Here is a 20,607-nt window from a genome sequence, read left to right as displayed (position 1 = left end):
TCCTTGGACATTATCTGATTCGCGAAGTTCACAGTTTCCCTCGACCTTCGCTCTCGGAAAACTGTTCGCATCTTGGAACAGATAATGTCCGCTGACAAATATCCGTGCATTTTTTCGCGCCAAATAGAGGCTGTTGTTGATATATATTGGCGCAAAAATGTGTGTTACTGCCTGTGTTTATGTTCACAAAATTAATTTACACTCCCCTTACTCAGTTAATTCAAATCCTAACGTCTTCAACGAAACCAAGGGTTGTTTCGTTTTCTTTACTGATAGTGCAGATTTCGTGTCACCTGGCTTTCATATGCAAAATAGTTATGAAAACGACCAGCGGTAAAAAAAAATTGCAGTGAAAGTGTCGTATAAAACTAAATGAAACTCGTTCTTCAATATGGCGGCTCGTACCTCGGGTTTTGTCTGGTTGACTGCAGTTTTTCTGCGTTTCTTTTGGGTTTGCCTTCCACAAACAGGCTACATCCACCCAGACGAGTTTTTCCAAGGACCAGAGATCACTGCTGGTGATTTATTTGAATTTAAACACACAAGAACGTGGGAATTCCAGGAGGAATTTCCTGTCAGATCTGCGGCTTTCCCATACGCTTTCACGGGCTTACCGTTGTATATCTTGAGGACCTTTTTGGGTGTAGAAGCTATCAGTTCAAAAGCTCTTGTTGTGGCTCCAAGACTATTTATTTGTGGTGCTTCATTGATCATTGATCTGTCAGTTTATGTAATTTGTCGAAATCTTCGAACAGACCCGGCACCATCCTTATGTCTTCTTGGAACTTCCTTCGTAACCCTTGTGTTTTATACGCGAACGTTTTCCAATACAGCTGAGGCCATATTATTCGCTTTTCTCCTCCTTTTAGTTGTGCTCTCCTTGACGAAAAGAAGTGCTTTACACTCAAGAAAGGACCAGGCACGATACCTCTTGATAGGGGCCATCGTAGGTGCAGGGATTTGGATCCGTCCCACCTTTCTGGCCTTTGCTTGTGTTCCTATGTTTTGGTGCCTGCTAGATGCTTGTTTACTCAGATGGTCCATCGACAAAATGATTACAAAATTTGTAACAAATATTATGAAATACTGCATTTGGTTGGGTCTTGGTGGAGCTCTGACAATTGTTAGTTTGATTATATTAGACTCTTATTACTTCGGGTATTTGCAGATAAGAAAATTTGTTTTAACTCCTGTAAACTTTTTCTTGTACAACATGGACACCAGCTCACTGGAAGAACATGGTCTCCATCCAAGGATTACACATTTTGCAGTTAACATGCTACTTTTGTTTGGACCGCTAGCTTTAGTTTTGTATGTATACACTGTCTATGCCATGATGGAAAGAAAATTTTTTGCACCTATGACAACTTTGGAAAGCACAAATGATCAAAAGGACAATACTAGCTATGATTTAAAAGCTTATTTCATTTTAAGGATGCTGTTTTGTAGTATTTTAGTTCCTGTGGTGTTGCTGTCGTTAATACCACATCAAGAGGCACGATTTATCACCCCAGTTCTCATTCCACTTGTAGTTGTTTTTTCTCAAAGCTTCTTTTCTTCATCTTTTACACACTTGTTGCTGTTATCATGGTTTATCTGGAACATACTTGGCTGTATGATGTTTGGAATATTGCATCAAGGGGGTGTGTACCCATGTCTGGAACATCTCCAAAGACATCTTCACTTCACACGGATTAATACTTTGAGCACATCAATTCATATAACTTTTTACCACACCTATATGCCACCCCAACATCTTTTAGCATGGCCCAAGTTGGCTTATAGTTCCCACAAAGGGATGTATCACAACCTGGCATTGTATGACTTAAAAGGTGCTTCACAATATGAACTAAACAATCATTTGACAGTGATTTTGGAGAAAACTGAGGCTCGTGGAATGAAGAAAGAGGTAAATCCTAGTAAAACACTTTAATTTGTGAGTACTGCATAATTTTGGAGTACACTGTACTGCTGATTTGACTGTTAAATGTGTGAATGCGTGTCCCTCTGTAATTTCATAAAATTACATTGAATGAAGAATCTTTCAGAGAGTTATGGGGCAGCAAACTAAAGTATGTATTGATGAATGAGCACAAATCCAATGTTAATGAAATAGTACAATGACAAACTTTAATGTTTATTGGTTTAACATTTTTATGACAGAGATCTTTAGAAATCAGGGTTTAACATGAAGTGTGCAATAGATTAGCCCTTAGATTAGTAATCCTCTCAATTGACTTCCACATATTTATTTGTGACTGAGACAGAAGAATTAAGTGGTATATCAAGATGACACTCACTTCATGATAAACTGGCCTGTTCTCATAATCTGTTTATGAGGAAACACATTGGGATCACAAGGAGAAGATACATTGTAATTGTTTCTGGGAATTAAAGGTTTAATTGAGTTATAATTGAGCCTGTAGTTTACTATTGTGGTATGATAAAGCACTCCCATCTCCAATCCAATGTGAGATAAGTAGGTCCCTCTTTGTCAGTTTTAGATAAGCAGGTTGTTGGTAAACAGAACATCCCTTCTCTTTGAGATGGGAACAGGTTGGAAATAAAAATAATGCTTCAAAATAAAACCAGTTATGTTATTGAATTGATGGCATTTCTAACCATCCAGTGTACAGAAATGCTGAGTATTGAGTGCATTACATATCACAGTGGCTTAGTGTAAGTGTTCACTGTATTTACTAACAGACTATTCATGTGTTTTAACAGGTTTTCTTGGTGTGTCCATCAACGGTAAAGTTCCATGACCCCCAGTTTAAGTTGATAAAACAGTTTTATCCCCATCTAAGCATGGAAGACCCCCCTGACTTGAACAGTTTGTTTAACCCAGCTCAGATGAAATCTGTTACCTGTTCAAGCAGTCATCAGGGGGATAAATACCAAGATACAGGGTTTATGGAGAGCACCTGTCAAAAAGATAACAAAGGGAAAGACAGAACTTGGTGGAAATTCTTCACTTGGCAAGATCTCAACAGGTGGACTACATCAGAGCTTTCGTTAAATCTCTACAGATACAAGATGCACTAGAAACTGCCTAAAATATACCTCTACAGCATACAGTGGCCCACAAACAAAGAGAAGTGATCAGGCAGTTTTTTCAAAAGGTGTTACTTAATGTAAGTTGTGTGTGGGGAAATGTTTGTCAAAGAAAGCAGTTATGGACTTGGAATTTAATCATGCAATCCTGTCTCCTTGAAGTAGTGAAAGAAAAAAGAAAGCAATTGAAAAGAAAACCAGCAAACAAACATAAATTAAGAAATTGACAAACAAACAAAATTCTGGCACCTTGTTATTATCTAAAAGCCAGACCTCAGAGTAACTTCCCACCAACTTTATTGTGGTAAAATCCATCCTGGAGTAGAGATGTACAGTGTAAACTAAAGAATTGTTAAAGCAACCCAAACAGATGTTTGAACTTTTCAACTAAGAAGACAATTATTTACATGTGTTGTTTAAGGCCATTTATGGTTAGGTATACAGTCAAATATGCATGCCTACACATATATGTAATTATGCCATTCAGATTAAAACTCCCTGCCTTTACATAATCATTCAATCAATAATCTAATCAATCTTCTTATTATATCATCCACATTTTATTTGACTGATTAATTAATCATTTAATTATTTGCTCAATCATTCTTTGAACCATTCAATCAATGAATCAATTAATCATTCAATTATATTATCCATAATTTTTTCAATCTGTTAATCAATCAGACAATCATTCAGCCCACATTTATTTGTTCTCTGACATTTGTTACAACAATGGTGCAGTTATTTTAATTATTTTCTTTGTCTAGCATGAGTTCTCTGCAAACTCCTCTGTATTTCCTGGAGAGAACGTCTGTAACCTATATTGACAGGGTTTGTACAGGTCCTGGAAAAACTATTTAACCCTTAAGCCCCTGAGAGTGATTAGCATCTAATTTTTCTGTACTTTGTCACTACTTAATAATGACCACTTACTCAAGAAGCTCTTTTTTTAAAAAAAAAGTTATCCCTGTGAATTTGATAAGAAATGTATAGAGAACAGTGTGGAGAATTTGTATACTGATGCTGAGGATATAATGGGTTATGTCCTGGGATTTTGTACAGGAATTTTCCAGCACCAGAAAACCCCAGAAAAATATCCCTGATTAGTCCTTTAGAGTCCTGAAAACCTGGGTGATATGTCATATGTTGTACAATGTCTGTTTTTTCTTTATTCGCATCACAAGCCATTGAGATATTTCAGGTAGAAATTTGGTTTACTTAGAGGGAAAGGGTTAATGTTAATCTTCGAGTCCAGGAAAATTCCTGGAAAAGTGATTCAGTCTGAAAAAGTGCGTAAGCCCTGCTTTGAGTGTTACCTAACAAACAGAACAAAAATAAACTTACTACATTATCATGTGTGTTGAAAGATTATGCCAAGAAATAGAAGTATTTAGTTAGATGCATCAGTAAGTCTCTAAATTATTTCAAATGAACAAGACTTTCTACTGTTGTTAGAAAGTTATTCCACGTTCTATAGGCTTTGTATTTAGTTTTTTACTGTTTGTTATTTGTGGTTGGTTTTGAATTTAAACGAGCATCTGTGTAATGTTCGAAATTTCGCACGCCCAGTTGAATACATTGCATGACAAATGAATTTGAAAGCGTAATATCTAAGCCTGTATTGCCTTGAGATTTCTCACAGAGCCGAAAAAACAAAGAAAACTAGAAATGAACAAAACAAATTAAAACAAACTGTGTTCAAGGACTATGATTTATTTATGAGCCGTAGGAGACCTCAAAGGAATAATTGAAAGAAGACCCCACGCAAACTGGCTAGCTCAAATGGAATTAGAATCTGTTTTCTCGCATCAAAATCCTATAAAGTGTCTCAAATGAATTGGTTCCTTGGTAGTCTGGAGTTTACATATCACTCCTTCGCTGTGCGTTTTGAAGATCGACCTATCTCAGTGTTTTCGCCCCTTATTGAAATTTTAACTATTTTCGTGTTACATACTCTGATCTCTGAATTACATCGACAGCTAAGCATTTGCAATTGTTCTTCAACTCGAGAATATTTTCGAAGCATTAATGATGCATTTGAGAGAAAACATAATGTAGTTTCTTTGAAATTTCGTTTCAGTAACGATAGTGATAACGTCGATATGCTTACACAGTATGGTGAAAAAATAAAGTCGTTACAAACGTTAAATTTAAACTTCGCACTCCACATGCGAATCCTACTATTGATTGTTTGCGCTTAGTTTTTTACTTTTCCTCCGTTCACATTAATTGTCAACTTGAATAATCCTCTGGGTGCTTTTCAACATATTAAGGAAATTGCTTTCTTTGCTATGACAACCCGACATTATATTGAAGATTTTGGGAATAAACAGCAATGACTAAGTAATGGTAATAGGACTGGGTGAAGTCCAATTGATACGACTGATAACAGAATCGGACGACCGCGTAGCGGGAGTCCGATTTGTTTATCACACCAATGATTATAGACCGGATTGGACGACACGAAGTCTCACGACCAATTAATCATAAAAATCATAATCTCCGAGATAAGAGGAATATCTAAGCTATAAAAGAAAGGGAAAATTTGCACTAAAAGACTAACAGAAAATTCTCCATTTTGAAGGAAGCTCCAATTTAGGAGTCTGTACACTGTTTCTATAATGGTGATTAAAATCAAGGTTGTGATTAATTGATTTAAACTACAACTATGACAGTGATTGTTTGATTCAAACTACATATTTGAAATAGGAGGTTTCTTTAACCAATTACAATCGAGAAAATTGTAATTTTTATGTTAATTAACAATGAAATATCCATTCCTTCTTACAATTAATTGAGTGTATGCAAGGTTAAATTATTAAAGCATTGTTGAATATGTTTGGGTCAGTTGAAATGAAGTTACCTATCTAACAAAGATGATTTTGTGGAAGTTTGTTACTGCCGCTTTGTTTTTAACTTGCATTTCGTATGCTGTTGTTCTATCGGAAGAGGAAACTCTTTACCGAGTTACATCGAAAAGACTTCGGTTTGTGAACTTTAAAATTGAGTTATTCCACGCTCTTGATGGTAAAAAGATTGTGGTTGGTTATGAAGAAACTCGAGAACACTGCTTGTGGAAATGTTTGAGAAGCCTCGAATGTTTCTCAGCAAATATCTGCATTCACGTAGAAAGTAATGGAAAGGTTTGGTGCGAGTTGATGTCTTCCGATAAACACACTTTGCCAGCACTGAGCTTTCAGGCGAACGAAAGCTATCATCATTACTTCATTCCGGTGAGTAAGTAAAATTTTTAGAGCTAGTTGGGTGTAGTATTGCTGCGTGAATTTCTGTTTAACAGTTTTGCTATTAAGAAAGATGTTTTCTACGAAAAAACATCTTTATTAGTTCTTCACCGAGCTCAAAACTTACCATCTCTACTATTGCTATCTAAAAGTTTTGTTATTATTATTTCGATGTTTTGCATCTGAAATGTTAGGCTTTCGGAGTCAAAGAGTTATTTGTTTCATTACAGAATCCATGTGAAAGTTCTCCTTGTCAGAACGGAGGCACCTGCCGAAGACTTAATGAAACAAATGACTATAGGTGCACTTGCACTGGAAACTATGCTGGAAAAAACTGCGAGCGCAGTAAGTTCATTAATTCAATTACTTTGAGTATCGTATACTCAACATAATATCTTGTCCCCCACTGGTCATTGGTATGTGTAAGATTATATAGATAAACAAAGCTTGTTAATTTCTGGAAAGCTACGAAAAATATTAACCTTAGTTTGTCCGTCACAATTATTGTAAAAAATGATCGATTCACAGGAAGCATGGAGCATTTCTTAAGTCGTTGAAAGGTATGATGGGCATTAAGCAATCAGGACCTACAGAGTAGCTTTAGAGGGTGAGTCATGAGAACATCTACTTCATTCATGATGTTTTCAAAAAGTTTGACATTGCAAAAACTTTCAAATATCAGTCGTGCCCGTAAACTACCAAATGTACTTGGTTTGATACAATCTCCTGCGTTTATTGCTAGGATTTGAAGGAAGGTTCGTCTCCTCTGTAAGAGTCAGATTTTTAGCTAGCTTTTGCGCTTATTACGGAAATTTGGCAGAACTTTTTCAAAACTTCCTGATAAGAGTGTATAAACGCCGTGATTAGAAAAAATTAAATTGAATTTGTAGCAACTTAGGTATCTTCTCCATACCAAATTGGAAGTGTATTGACAACTCAGAGGGTATACTATGATGTTATTTTTTTGAAAATGTAGCATTTGATTATCGCCTTATACAACCTAAGTTAGTAGATTAGAGATACTGTCTCAGACTGTCTGAAACTGCAAATACTAGTATCTCTTCACGTAAATGAACACAGGTAAAAACACGCTTTCAACAATCTGAAAAATCGGAAACACGACAACGACTATTTTATTATAAAAGTTTACTTCTCTTATTTTTTGATCCTTTGCATTACCATTATTTCAAATAGGCGTAATGGGAATAGTATTATCTGTCCTTTTTTTCCTTTTCCAAGTTTTTTCTAATTGTTGTGTTGTCCCTTACTTCCCCATTGCAACAATTCCTCTAAGAAACTCTATTGTAAGTAAACACTGCCGTTTAGTCTGCCTAGAGAATTCTACAGTTCCTCTATCTTCGCGTGGAAAGGCTAATAGCCTTCTACCAACTGATTAACAACTTCAATCGCTTTATTTCTTGGTGTGCGTATGTGTGTGAACGGTTTTATTATTATTTAATTTTTTCAAAACAGCCTCTTGTGTTGATCAAGGATGGAAGTCCTTCAAATCTACTTGTTACAAGTATTTCGATCAAGTGGGGAAGGAAAGGGGCCAAGCTAAATCACACTGCCAATCGTTCACCAGTAACTTGGTAATGTTTAAGAATGCTGATGAACAGAAATTTGTCATTAACGATGTCCTTCCTACTCATTACAGCCGCGTGTGGATTGGACTGAGTCGTGATTCAGCCAACAAAACGGTTTGGAGATGGGATGATGGCTCCCCTCTGACCTTTGCCCATTGGCAGTATAATGAACCAAACAACCGGGATGAAGATTGCGCTCAGATGGTGACTGGGTGGCACTATAATGGAAAGTGGAACGATGGCTGGCTTGACATTCATTGTCATGATTCTGAAGGAAATCCCGGTTTTGTTTGCGAAAGGGAGGCAACCGTGTTTTCTAATCCGTAGTGAATCTTTCACTCTGATGACACTTATGTAACTAATGGCACCCACACTGGAAATACATTGGTAACCACTCGCTTATTTTGAGGGGAAAACCCGAGTAAACTACGCTTGCAAGGTTTAGGGTCTCCAAAGTATGGAACTCTACATGAAATAATTCACAAGCCTTCTCTACTTCAAAGATTTTTAAGATTATTAGTTACATGCATTCACTTTAAATTAGATTGCAGTTGTGTCAATCCCCGAATTATCTGGTTAATCAGTCTTTCCATGAATTCTATCACTTTCTAGGCCTTTCTTAGCCTTATTTTCTTTTGTAATTTTTATAAATGTATATAATATTATTGTGTGTTATTATTATATGGCAGGGTAGTGCGGAGGTGAATCCGCGTTCTGATTGGTTTTTAATCGGCCGGGATATTGCCATACTGACCGTTTACACGGAAACGGTCAGAAACCTTGTATTTTTATTCTCGAAAACTGGCAAATTCAAAAATTGCAACTAAAACTGCGAAAACGAAACCTGTTTTCTTTTTAAAGAATCTTTTAAACAAGTCACCAAACGAGTGTTGACGAAGACGAATAAGTTCATTCACTAAGCAAATTTTGTTGCGATCTGGAAACCTCTGCAACAAGCATTGACGAAAGCCAGGAAGCTATTTGTGATTGTATCAATTAGTAAACTGATAGGCTTTAACACAAAAAGATGGTTAATAAAACAGACACTCTTGCTCACTTTGTAGATGTAACTGAAATGAAAAAACCAAAGAACTAAAAGCCTAGATGCATCTGACCTTGACCACCTTTTATCGGAATTTCTTTATAATTAATTGGTAGTAGACAGCCTCTCTGAGATGGTATATCCTGTCTCTAGAGACAGATGAGGGGGCGGGACAATTCAATGGCTGGTGTTTGATTGAGACAACATTTGCATGAAGACCAATGCTGGATGCGCAAACTCGCCTGCAAGGAGTACAGGGGTAGGCATCTTAGGCAGCAGCAGCTTCTTTTATCCTCTTTCTTTGAAAACAAAAAGCAGCTGCACTATCATTGAAATCAAGAGATATCTTTTGTGTAGCTCCTAATTGTTCAAGGAAATCGCCTGGAAATGGAAAAGAGAGGAATATAACATTGTTGCTCAGTAAAATTCAAAATAGTGGTGTCCACGGTCGAGATTCTGGAACATGCAAAGACAATCATTTCTAAATGTTAGGTCACTCGCTAGCAGCCCAAATCGTTATATCGTATCGTATACCAGTATCAAGATAAACTCCCTGAATTTAATTACAAGCTAACAAAGGCATCGATATTTCCACTGTGTATACGAAAGGGAGATGCTGAGGTATTACAAGCACTTTTCGTCGCCACTCTCGTAACATCCCCAGAATCAACTAATGTTTAGCTGCAGTGGTTGTTTTAAAGAAATCGTGGAGAACATCCAAGGTAAGCGAAAATATAACATGTTTGGAGGCTATGCCAGCACTGTAAGTGGTCCTGAGGTATAAATGGATGTAATAACAATCATGATATTCTTTGAGACAATCGTAAAATCAGCCAGGCTAGTTTGTGAGAACCTCTACAAACACATGCTATAAAGGGAAAGGCAAAACTGATAATTTGATAACCTACAGACGAAAACAGTAATTGAGAACAACCGTAACACATTTGACTAAGATCGAAATATTGAAGAACAAAAAAAAAAACTACATACTTTCGTAATGTTGAAATTAAAACGGGATAGAAAAGGCGCAAAAGTCCAGTTTACAATAAAGGATTCCTTGATAGCAAAACTCAGTTCTGAAAAAATGTATATGGAAAGATTATCAGCCGTCGTTTAGTAATAATAGAAGCGACTCACAATAACGATTTCCTTCTTAAACGCATGCCATCCTTGGTGGACAACGCGTATCTCTTTCATGGCAACACACTGCCCACGGAATTGGATAACACATCCAAGATCCCTGTAGATTAAGACAGCAAGTTTCACCATCATCGAAAGAGCCACAACCAGCACACTTGACTATTGTAACATTTACAGTAACTTGATCCACCTACAATAAAAACAAATGCAAAGAAAACATTAAAAAAAATTACAAAGTTCAAAACAAAGTAAAAAGAGAAGCAATTATCTACAGCCTCGGGTGACAACGATGGTAATAGAGTGCAGAGACGGTGACAGTGATGATAATAATAATTATGATGATTTCGGATTTTGTAAATTAGTAGCCGATGTTAGATTTAAGACACTTGTGGCCGATTTTAGATTTTGCATCCATAAATCGTTTATGGAATAAGGACACTAGAAGCAGATTTTATATTTTGGACCCTAGTGGCCGATTTTAGATTTTGAACACTAGAGGCCGAATTTGAATTTTGGACACTAAATTTGGATTTTTGACATTAGCGGCCGATTTTAGAATTGGGAAACTAGTGGCCGATGTTGGATTTTGGATACTAATAGCCGGTTTCATATTTTTGGACACCAGTGGCCGATTTAGGCATTGATGGCCGATTTAGGCATTGATGGCCGATTTAGGCATTGATGGCCGATTTAGGCATTGATGGCCGATATTATTCTTTAGACACTAGTGGCTAATTTTGGATTAACACAAGTGACAAATTCTAAAAATTTTTCGATATTAGTGACCGATTTTACATTTTGAATACTATCGGCAACTTTATATTTGGATACTAATGGCCGATATTGGAGTTAGGGCATTAGCGGCCGATTTTGGATTTTGGACCCTAGTGGCCGATATTGGATTTTGGAAACTAGTGGCCGATATTGATATTTGGACACTAGTGGCCGGTGTTGAATTTTGGACCCTAGTAGCCGATATTGGATTTTGAACACTAGTGGCCGATATTGGATTTCGGAGACTAGTGGCCGATATTGATATTTGGACACTAGTGGCCGATGTTGGATTTTGGACCCTAGTAGCCGATATTGGATTTTGAACACTAGTGGCCGATATTGGATTTCGGAGACTAGTGGCCGATATTGATATTTGGACACTAGTGGCCGATTTTGGATTATGGACCCTAGTGACCAATATTGGATTTTGGACACTAGTGGCCAGTATTGGAATTAGGAAACTTGTGGCCGATTTTGGATTTTGGATACTGGTGGCCGATTTGGATTTTGGACCCTAGTGGCCGCTTTTGGATTTAGACACCAATGGCCGATATTGCGGCTTCGTCTCCAATAATTTAGAGGCAGCAACCACAAAACAACAACAGCAAAAATAAAAAAAAACAAAACAAAAACACAAAACAAAATCACAACACAAAAACACAAAACAAAAGCACTGGACGAAACAAAAGTGCAGAATAGGAACCCGGATTGTTGTGGATGTATTTTTAATTTTTCTGATTTTGTTTGCTAGTTTGTATTTAGTACGCTTTACGTTGATTTGAAGTGGGATACTATATTTCTACTGCAACAAAACCTGCCGGCGGAAAATGCTTCGTGGGACAATCGCTTAGTAACTTGGTACCATAACTGCCCCCTTCCCGTGATATTTTGACTTTCTTTCCACTCCCACTAAAACATGGTTATTTAACGTAGATTGTTTTAAATTCAATTTTGCCCGTCGTTAATTTTTCCATGCATCCAAACCTCCAGGTCTGTTGATATTGCCCTATGGTGTACATTTTTCGTTTAATTCAACCAACTTCAAGTCGATTTAGGAGTATGAACTGAATATTTCTCCCTCAAAGACTTTCTTTTGTTTTTCATTTTGTTTTTTGTCTTTTACTGTAGTTTTATTAAAGAAAACTCAACACAAATATCATGTGATTGTTTTAATCATATATCGCTGTATTATTAGCGCTGTATTATCAGATTATTACATAGTTTAACTCAGGAGCTATTTGGAAATTTTCCGCATGACTGGGTCAGTATTACTAACAAGTAAATCACATTTAGCAGGTGACATTATCAGGCCAATCGCATATATCTTTTTTCTCGTTATACTTGAGATCATGCGGGCACTTCATCTGGTGCGCTATGCCATTGGAACAGGCAATGAACCCATAGCAGTTGTTGGGATCTTTGTAATTTCCATCTGGTTTTTCTGTACAGTCAACTGAAAAGATCACAAACCAGAATGCAAACATTAAAATTAAAAGAGAAGAATGCCTAAGGGACCATGAAAAATATATGCGAGGATCTCAAAGGGAGTGTAGCTTTGACGGTTGACGGTTAAATTTTACCTATTTTGGTGGTTGTCAGTTAAGTTTTTGGGCCCTTTGACCATTAACGATTGATAGGAAGACAAATCCTCCACAGTTTAGAAATGATCGACATTAATCGACTTTCATTTTTTAAATTGAATTGCAAACTGTTTTCAGCCCTTCTCAGTCCTTCTTTTAAAGGTGGATTGAAGTGCAATTCTAAGAATTTTCATAATAATTAATTTGAAGCTCAAAACAAGACCTTAGTTCTCGATATTCTAGTTCTGCAAACAATATTAGCAGAACTTTGCAGTTCTCATTCTTGAACATATGCATAAGTCGATGTCTGTATACTCAAGAACCTTATCTTGGTGTGGGCAACCAATCAGAACGACATATGTTCCAATATTCTCCTGTTTTCGTTTTTCTTTTTCTCTCTTTCTAGGTTACTCTTTTCAGTGCCATTTAATTAAAACATTGGCATGTGCTGTGAATTGGGGTGGGCTTTTCAATTTGGCGATCAAAAGCACCACCATACTTGAGAACACTTTTTTTTTAATGACCTCCCTGCTCGTCCACTTAACTTGGTAATGTTAATTAATGTCTTGTTGTAACCCATCCTGGTGACGTGGCTAAAACCACAAAGGCGACTCCAAACAACTTCTCTTTCTTGGGAAATTGTCTCTGATTGACTAACTGGAAAGGCATACTAAGCTGGATTACTGGGTATTAAGAGGCTGTGTGATTGGGTGCACATGGGTGCCCTCTTTGTGATTCGCCTTAAGACTTAGAGAGATTTACAGATGTTACAGAACACTTAAGCGCAAAAACCGCAAAGACTTGGCTCACAAGTAGCTTATGCTCTGGCTGCAGTGGTACTTACACGGACAAATCATAGTTCGGCATTGCTGGGTCTCTGTGTCAGGTCCAGTGCATTTCTTACCACCACTGGAAGGAGGGGGGTTGGTGCAGCTGCGATTTCGTGCTTGAGTTCCACCGCCACAGGTAACAGTGCATGGACCCCAAGCACTCCAGTCAGACCAGCCACCGTCAACTGAAAGAACGATTTAGTTGGAAAACACCCAGAGTAAGGAAAGGAGCCCCAAAATATGACCTGTAATTCGAAACACCTACGTCTTTCTTTCCAAAAAAAGATTATACACAAAAATAAAAAAATGACATAAAAAAACTAAACGAACTTGCGTTAGAAATCAAAAGTAACATTCAAATCTGAGATGTGCCCATATTTTTCCGTATCAGTTCTTTTTGTTTGAGATACCAAAAATCAAACTGACCAATAAGCAGAAAGAGAGACTTTGAAGCATATCATTGACACAGGACGAAATTGCAAGAATCCGTAAACGGAAACGTGGCAGAAACATGTTAAACCGTTCTGGAAACACGACGGATAACCTGTGTTTCCGTTACCGGTTTCGTGACGTTTTCTCGCGTTTCCGTTGCTGCGTATACAACGGAACCGGACCACTTTTTGTGCATGTTAAACATAACGGAAACATGGAGTTGCATGTTTCCGCCACGTTTCAGAAATACGGAAACATCTGATTTCGTCCTGTGTGACCTGTTCAGCCAAAGATTCAAGCGCAAATGTTTAATAAAATAACCAGTTCCTTGTACCCTGTTTAGTACAGGTTATCTTTACTTTTCAACTATCCTGTCGTGTCAGAGATAAAAGTGAAGGAAGTTGTGCTCTAACATGAGAATCTTTCAGGGACATTTCCTTCCGATAAGCAACAATTGGGGGACTAGGATATATCTGCGCTTTTCAGCGAATGTGGCAATGACTTTAATGTCGTTAACAGTGGCCGTAGAGTTCGTAGAAGAACCGTTATAGCCAACAAAACTGGTTTCGGAAACGTACAGTATCTTCCTTCGTCAATTGCTTTGTAGGTGTTCGTGTAGGATAGATGGCATCTACCTAAAGGGGTAGGGTCGGTGGATTTTGGGATCACGCGGTTTTCAGGGGGAACGGAGAAGGGGGGGACAGTCATCGCTAACAGAGTATACAGAGGGAACATAGGATAATACGAATATTGGAAAGATTAATGCTGGATCAGGTGGAGATTAGGTAATATTATCATGACACCCCCCCCCCACCCCCACCCTCCCGTGATAAGTGATGAATAATAATGGCCAGTTACTTAATTTGGTGACGTTACAATGAGAAATAATAAAAATTCGTTGGGAGAACAGCAAATGTACCTTACCAGGACTGCATTGCACATTTTCTGGCCAATCACACTGGTCTAATTTCTCGTTGTATTTCAGGCCGGAACTGCAGCTCATTTTGTACACGATTTGATTGGAGCAAGCTATATATCCATAACAATTATCGGGATCTCGATAGTTTCCATCTGCTTTACCGTCACAATATCCGGCTCCTGATAAAATAAATAAAGAAACAAACAAATAATTAAAAATAAAAAACAGTAACAACAAAAACGACAATTACAAAAAACGACAAATTAAAATATAATCAGAACTTGTTGTGATGAAGATGGCTAAATATATTTCTGACGCCTGCTTTGTACCTAATGAAGTGGTTGGAAGCTTCCATGTCTCAATTCAAATAAAGGCTTTGAAACAGAAAAACATTTCATTTCATATACTTTATAAGAGTAATGCAATCATTCCAGAGATGTAAAAAACAAAATATACAAACCGTATGCAGGCTGCAAAAAAATTAACGACACAATGCTCAGAATCAAGGACGCAAAAGCCCAGTTTAGAACCATGTTGAATGAGGCCTGTGAGAGAAAACTATCAATATTAAGCAGTTAAGTATTTCATTAAAAGGCAGTTGTTTGAATTAATTTCAGGGGTCTACAGATCACACTTTTCTGGCGCGACTACGCTTTGTAATCCTTTTTTTCTTATATCTGGCTTAAAAATATATAGAAGTGATTTAAATTTGTCCGCTAAAATTAACCGATCATGTAAGCAACTTAATCAAAATTAAGTTATTCACAATCGGACGATCTAAGTGTGTTAGTCTTCGATCTAGTGCTTTTGCTAATCTACTTATTAACAACCCCACCGGGGGAAGCGAGGTGGAGAGACACGAGAATAAAGAATTCGGGAAAAGACGAGATACGAGAGAAAAAGGATGGAAGGCAGGAAAAGGAACAGAGACGCAAAATTTCGATCCTTAGTCTTTCATATGCAGTTCTTCGGACTAACTGAAATGAAAGAAGACGTAAATAGGCGAAAGGTCGGTAGGGGGCTTGAAAGAAGGGATTCCCCTCCCCCTCCCCTTTCTGTGAGGGGCATATTTTTATATCTCTCAGTCATATTTATTTCATATTCCTCTTAGCCAGGAAGGAATCTTTCAAGGAATACACCGTAATGATTCGATTGCAATACTTAAATCGAATTGGATTTCCACGGTGAGTATACATTCATAAATACACGATTTAAGAATGAGACTGAGATACGTATTTTTTTTCATGCTGCAATTTAAAATCAGACGAAGACTGTAAAAGCAACTCAGTAGGACATGTATTCCGGAGAAACTTACCTCACCTGGACTGTGACTGTGACTGTGACTGTGACTGAGCAGGGCACGAAGATGTCTTCTGCACTTTATGAGTTTTATCAGAAAACAGTGGTGTTTTAAGCGTCTCAACAAAGCTCTATTGTTATTAAATAAAGCTGCGGTTGACAAACGCGGTGTTCTGTTCCGCCCGTATTTGGACAGTTGACTTACAGCATAAAGTCGCAAGTCACACCCACACGGTTTTCTTTCTGTCGCTGTCTATTAAACATTGGTTTGTTTCAGCTGATCAAATACCTTGGTTTTTTTTTGAGAGATTTTCTTCAATAGTTTATCAATTGCAGTTTGTCGGAGGGGTTTCGATCCAAATTAAAATTGCTCTGCTGCAAGGAAATGTTTCTCATATTGCCATTGATTAGAACTTGTGTATGGAGCCCCTCATGTTTCATCCAAAATTACAATCTCCTTTTTTTGCGCCTTTCTGTACACTCCCCTTTTTTGCGCCTTTCTTTAAACTCCCCGCTTTTTTTCGCGCCTCTTTTTTACTTTCACTTGGATAATAACTCAAATAATTCATTATTAACAAGTCATTGTAGCGATTATTGCCGATTCTTACCGTTTGGTTCGTGTTTTTGAGATTTCTCATGACGTGAGATGTTTAAGCTGAATGACAAATAGTGAATAATACATGGACGCGCGTAGATATGGAATTTCTCTTCGGGTGCTCACGAGTAAACGTAGCGAACGAGTGAGATATGGAATTGAACAAGAGAAGAGAAATTCCACATCTACAGGAGACCATGTTTTATACAATAGCCCTTTACTGACAAGTAAAGTTGTCTCTATTAAGGAATGAAAAAAGTAGGATTCACAATATGCGAAAAAAAAGTCGTATAGTGCGTTGACAATAAGGCTCAAGATGAAAAACGATTTGAATCATTACAAAACAAACAATTGGCGTAATTACTTTCAATTTAAAAAAAATTCTATTTTATTGACTTTTTCCTTACCGACAATAGAAATCTTTTAAGTCGGCCTGCGGCAAATCTACCAGGCATCAATTTTCGTTCTCAGCCGCGAGAAATGCCATAACAAGGCAACCGAGTAGGTAACTTTCGGTTTTTCGTTTTCCTCCCCTGCTATGAAATTTTGAACGTCATTTTCTATAAGCGATACGAGTTATTCAGTGTGTTTGGTAGCCATAATCCCAGAAACCTTGGATTGAGGTTGATGAAGGCTTTGCCAATCATTCATCAACATGACAGAGTGGCGCGAAAGGTGAACGACGTGTCAGCAGCTGATTGGCGATTCCAAACACACGTGGAAATTTCGTAGTTTTCACGTGTGTTATTATGGCTTTTCACAGAGCTTTAAATCCTTGTAAAACACAGCATTTTACATGACAAATTATGCTCTCTACAGATATTATTCATTAAAAATGCAACTGTGTTATAGAAAGAAAGAACTCTTAAACGTGGCCCTTCTGAAAGACATCAGTATGCAGTCTCCGAAGACGATTTATTTAACGCCCTTGATGTTACGAGAGTCGATGCGGTTTACGTAGGAAATGAAAAACATTGCTTATTGAAGTGTTTGAAAAGTATACTATGTTTTTCTACAATCTAAGCCTGCGTGCATTTCGGTAAACATAGGAAGATCTCGTGTGAACTTTTTTCTTCAAATAAATACCACTCCTTTAAAAGGTTTTCCATGAATGCAAGTTTTTCATCATTACATAATTTCCGTGAATTGCTTTTTAATCATCAATTCCAATTCATCTTTATAATATTCTTATTTTTCTGGGTGTTATTTCATATTAAAAAATTATTCCTGTGGGAGCTCTAAAGGTTTGAAAAAAATTCATGGCAAGCTTAGATCACTTCTATGATGACTAATGATCAGTATCTTTAATACAAATGTTTGAGAACAATCAAATATGGTCTATTTATTCTCCGTAAAGTCTTTGTGAAAGTTGTCCTTGTCAAAACGAGGGTCCCTGCCGAGCAATTTACGAAACCAAAGACTACAAGTACAATTGTTTCTGTCGGCACTAAAAACTTCTTCGGAGTGACGTGTGAACAACTGTGTAAGTCCTTTACGTAATAAAGTCAACTGCTAGCTGGGGAAAAGCAATAACCTCTTTATTTATATTGTTGGTCAAAAAAGTCTAGTGTTACAGGGGCCACTAAATTTCTTTCTCTACCTATGTATGCCTTTTATACTAACTGAACTGAAAACACCTTCCCCAACCTGGAACATAATTTGTTTTGTAATACTTTAATCCGAGTGTTGCTGAGTCAAATTCTTGTCTTTGTTTGGAGGTGGATCATGAATACTCTCAGTCTGTGGTCTTATTGTAATCATCTCGATAGCTGTTTTCTTCTTTTTTGTTATCATTTTTATTATTTATTTCACAGTTTGGGTTACTAATCCGAAATGGAAAGTTGCCAGCACATCTTGTTACAAGTATTTCGCTCAAGTGCTTAACTTTTCCCGAGCTAAATTGCATTCTAAAACATTGTAAAGCACTTTTTATGAGAAGGAGGGTGCATAATCGGAGGAAGCGCTGATCAAGCTGGCGCAGCCATAACACAAAAATTGAATGAACAGATCAGGCACATAAAGGAACTTTGCAAGCTCATGAAGATAAAAATAAGTGGAAGTGACTGTCGTGATAAAGGAACAGTACTATCTTACTCTATTTGTTCAGCTGTAGCTGACGCTCTGAAGTTGTAAAATAAAGTGGCAATAGATAAGTTTTCTTGTATCCCTACTACTTAGGAAAGTAAGGAAGGACTGGGGGAGGGGGAGGGGGGAGGGCTCATGAGAGTGGGGCGCTTGTTTCACATTATGGCCCGGGGATTAGGCGCTTATTTGAGCGTGGGTAAGTGTGATTGTGTCATTATCATACACTGAGTAATCTTCAGTTCCACTCACTTGGAACACTTAAATGATTCATCATAAACAAGTTGTTGTAGCGATTATTTCATATTTTACGGTTTGGATCGCATTTTTGGTATTTTCTATACTGTGAGATGATTTTGAAGGATAAATTCCCCTCCTTGCTTATATTCTTCATTGAAAATGCAATCGTATTCACGAAAGGGAGAGCTCTTCAACGTGGCCCTTCTGAAAGACCTCAGTATGCGATCTTCAAAGTCGATTTAATTCACGCCCTTGATGTTTCAAGAGTCGATGTGCTTTGTGCAGGAAATAAAAAGATTGTTTACTGAAGTGTTTGAAAAGTACACAATGGCGTAGAAACTTTGGCGTACACTTCGGGAAAATAGGAAGGTCTTGGGTGAACTTCTTTCTTCAGATAGGTATGGCTCATCAAAACATTTTTTGTTTGGAATGCAAGTTTTCATCATCACAGAATTTCGGTGAGTTTCTTTTTAATATTTAATTAATTTCATCTCTATTAGTTTTCTGGGTGTTATTTCATATTTCAAAAATCCTTCCTTAGAGGCTGTTAAGGTCTTGAAAGAAAATATCCATTGCAAGCTTAGTTCGCTCCAGTGATGACTAATGATCAGTATCGTTGATACAAATGTTTGAGAACAATCAATTATGGTTTCTCTATTCTCCGCAGAGTCTTTGTGAAAGTTGTCCATGTCAAAACGGGGGTAACTGCCGAGCAATTTACGAAACCAAAGACTACAATTGTTCATGCACCAATCATTACTTTGAAGTGAACTGTGAGCAACTACAACAGAGATGTTTGGAGATGGGAGGATTGCACCCATCCGTCTTTCAATCAGTGGCAGCATAATCAACCCGCTCCCTCCAGGTCTAATGAAAACTGTGCGCAGATGATATTTGGATCGTTTAGTAAACTCTACTGGAACAATGGATGGCAAGACACAGGCTGTGATCGACTAACAGCTGATCCCAGTTTTATTTGGGAAAGAAGGACAAAAATTAATGAGTAAAAAGTTCAAAATGATTTTTTGACACTCTTTAGAGGTGCTAAAACTACATACAACGCGCACTATCCGTTTCCGAAGGCGACTTTGTTAATAAAGTCAAATACGCATAACTGCTGTAGCTCTTAAGGCTATGGATATTGTTTTCGGAAGAATATAAAACCAATAAAAGAAGTAAATAGTTTTACTGAAATTGAAGTATTTAAAAAGGATTTGAAATGATTCAAAATCAACTTACATTATTGATTACGTAAAAATTTGATATTTTTAAACTGATTTAAAAAGTGAGCGCTTAAACTTTTGCACCATGCATGTTTCATTAATTGCTCTCAGAGTACCGTCCGACCACATTCAGTACGTCTCTTAAAACGAGGGTAGCTTAAATCAAGGCAAGAGAATGGCTTCGATCTATTTATGGTTATCTATATTACTTTTTGTCAGACTCTGTCAGGTAAATTATTAATACATTTACGTTTACTGCCATTTAGCCTTTTGTACACCGATACAATTGCTTCTGTTATTCCATGATACCGGTTGCATCAAAATCCTGTGAACCTGAGTGACCAAATGTGGGCTTAAACGCATTGCATGCAAGGTTCGTTTTGCTGTTATTTTCTGTGCCAAAACATGAACCCGAAACGTATATTTGATGGGATTGGACGCTATAGAAAACAAAGATGAAATGAAATAACTTGTCTTTGCCTCCATTCCCGATTCTAGCTCCGGGTCAAATCGCCATATCTACTCTACCTTAAGTTCCTCGCTTCAGTTTTCATCTCCGGCACAAATAG

General features: G+C 37.4%; 3 protein-coding genes across 6 annotated transcripts; 2 read left to right on the top strand and 1 right to left on the bottom strand.

Moving 5' to 3' along the window:
- Nucleotides 1-377: 377 nt before the first annotated feature.
- Nucleotides 378-4,403, top strand: LOC113672818 (GPI alpha-1,2-mannosyltransferase 4). The gene is made up of 2 exons (XM_027189164.2): nucleotides 378-1,909; nucleotides 2,728-4,403. Exons 1-2 carry the CDS (start codon nucleotides 392-394, stop codon nucleotides 3,043-3,045), a joined length of 1,836 nt encoding a protein of 611 aa, XP_027044965.2. The 5' UTR covers nucleotides 378-391; the 3' UTR covers nucleotides 3,046-4,403.
- A 1,463-nt stretch (nucleotides 4,404-5,866) lies between these two features.
- Nucleotides 5,867-8,938, top strand: LOC149040498 (aggrecan core protein-like). The gene is made up of 3 exons (XM_089181758.1): nucleotides 5,867-6,287; nucleotides 6,527-6,641; nucleotides 7,770-8,938. Exons 1-3 carry the CDS (start codon nucleotides 5,931-5,933, stop codon nucleotides 8,207-8,209), a joined length of 912 nt encoding a protein of 303 aa, XP_089037884.1. The 5' UTR covers nucleotides 5,867-5,930; the 3' UTR covers nucleotides 8,210-8,938.
- A 3,054-nt stretch (nucleotides 8,939-11,992) lies between these two features.
- On the bottom strand, nucleotides 11,993-16,024 carry LOC113672821 (thrombospondin-1). Of its 4 annotated transcripts, none has more exons than XM_089181757.1 (5): nucleotides 15,920-16,024; nucleotides 15,060-15,144; nucleotides 14,605-14,778; nucleotides 13,263-13,433; nucleotides 11,993-12,291 (listed from the first exon to the last, which is right to left on the bottom strand). In XM_089181757.1, exons 2-5 carry the CDS (start codon nucleotides 15,130-15,132, stop codon nucleotides 12,128-12,130), a joined length of 582 nt encoding a protein of 193 aa, XP_089037883.1. In that variant the 5' UTR covers nucleotides 15,133-15,144; nucleotides 15,920-16,024; the 3' UTR covers nucleotides 11,993-12,127. The 4 variants fall into 4 exon arrangements, with proteins under 4 accessions (XP_089037883.1, XP_027044967.2, XP_089037881.1 ...); XM_027189166.2 differs by having other exon boundaries at nucleotides 15,915-15,997; XM_089181755.1 differs by having other exon boundaries at nucleotides 15,060-15,157; nucleotides 15,915-15,990.
- Between the last annotated feature and the right edge of the window lie 4,583 nt (nucleotides 16,025-20,607).

This window comes from Pocillopora damicornis, chromosome 9 (assembly GCF_964200805.1).
Source record: "Pocillopora damicornis chromosome 9, jaPocDami1.2, whole genome shotgun sequence".
In the NCBI taxonomy this organism is placed as follows: Eukaryota; Metazoa; Cnidaria; class Anthozoa; order Scleractinia; family Pocilloporidae; genus Pocillopora; species Pocillopora damicornis.
Note: the sequence above shows the minus strand (reverse complement) of the source record. Positions and strands in the feature narration are given on the sequence as shown.

What these genes read in the sequence shown, in the direction of transcription:
- LOC113672821 (XM_089181757.1), bottom strand. Translation starts at nt 15,132, where the DNA reads ATGGTTCTAAACTGGGCTTTTGCGTCCTTGATTCTGAGCATTGTGTCG. An exon ending in AAATGTGCAATGCAGTCCTG is followed by an intron (nt 13,434 to 14,604) that starts GTAAGGTACATT and finishes TCGTTCTTTCAG; the next exon opens with TTGACGGTGGCTGGTCTGAC. An exon ending in CCGAACTATGATTTGTCCGT is followed by an intron (nt 12,292 to 13,262) that starts GTAAGTACCACT and finishes TGATCTTTTCAG; the next exon opens with TTGACTGTACAGAAAAACCA.
- LOC113672818 (XM_027189164.2), top strand. Translation starts at nt 392, where the DNA reads ATGGCGGCTCGTACCTCGGGTTTTGTCTGGTTGACTGCAGTTTTTCTG. An exon ending in CTCGTGGAATGAAGAAAGAG is followed by an intron (nt 1,910 to 2,727) that starts GTAAATCCTAGT and finishes GTGTTTTAACAG; the next exon opens with GTTTTCTTGGTGTGTCCATC.
- LOC149040498 (XM_089181758.1), top strand. Translation starts at nt 5,931, where the DNA reads ATGATTTTGTGGAAGTTTGTTACTGCCGCTTTGTTTTTAACTTGCATT. An exon ending in ATCATCATTACTTCATTCCG is followed by an intron (nt 6,288 to 6,526) that starts GTGAGTAAGTAA and finishes GTTTCATTACAG; the next exon opens with AATCCATGTGAAAGTTCTCC. An exon ending in TGGAAAAAACTGCGAGCGCA is followed by an intron (nt 6,642 to 7,769) that starts GTAAGTTCATTA and finishes TTTTCAAAACAG; the next exon opens with CCTCTTGTGTTGATCAAGGA.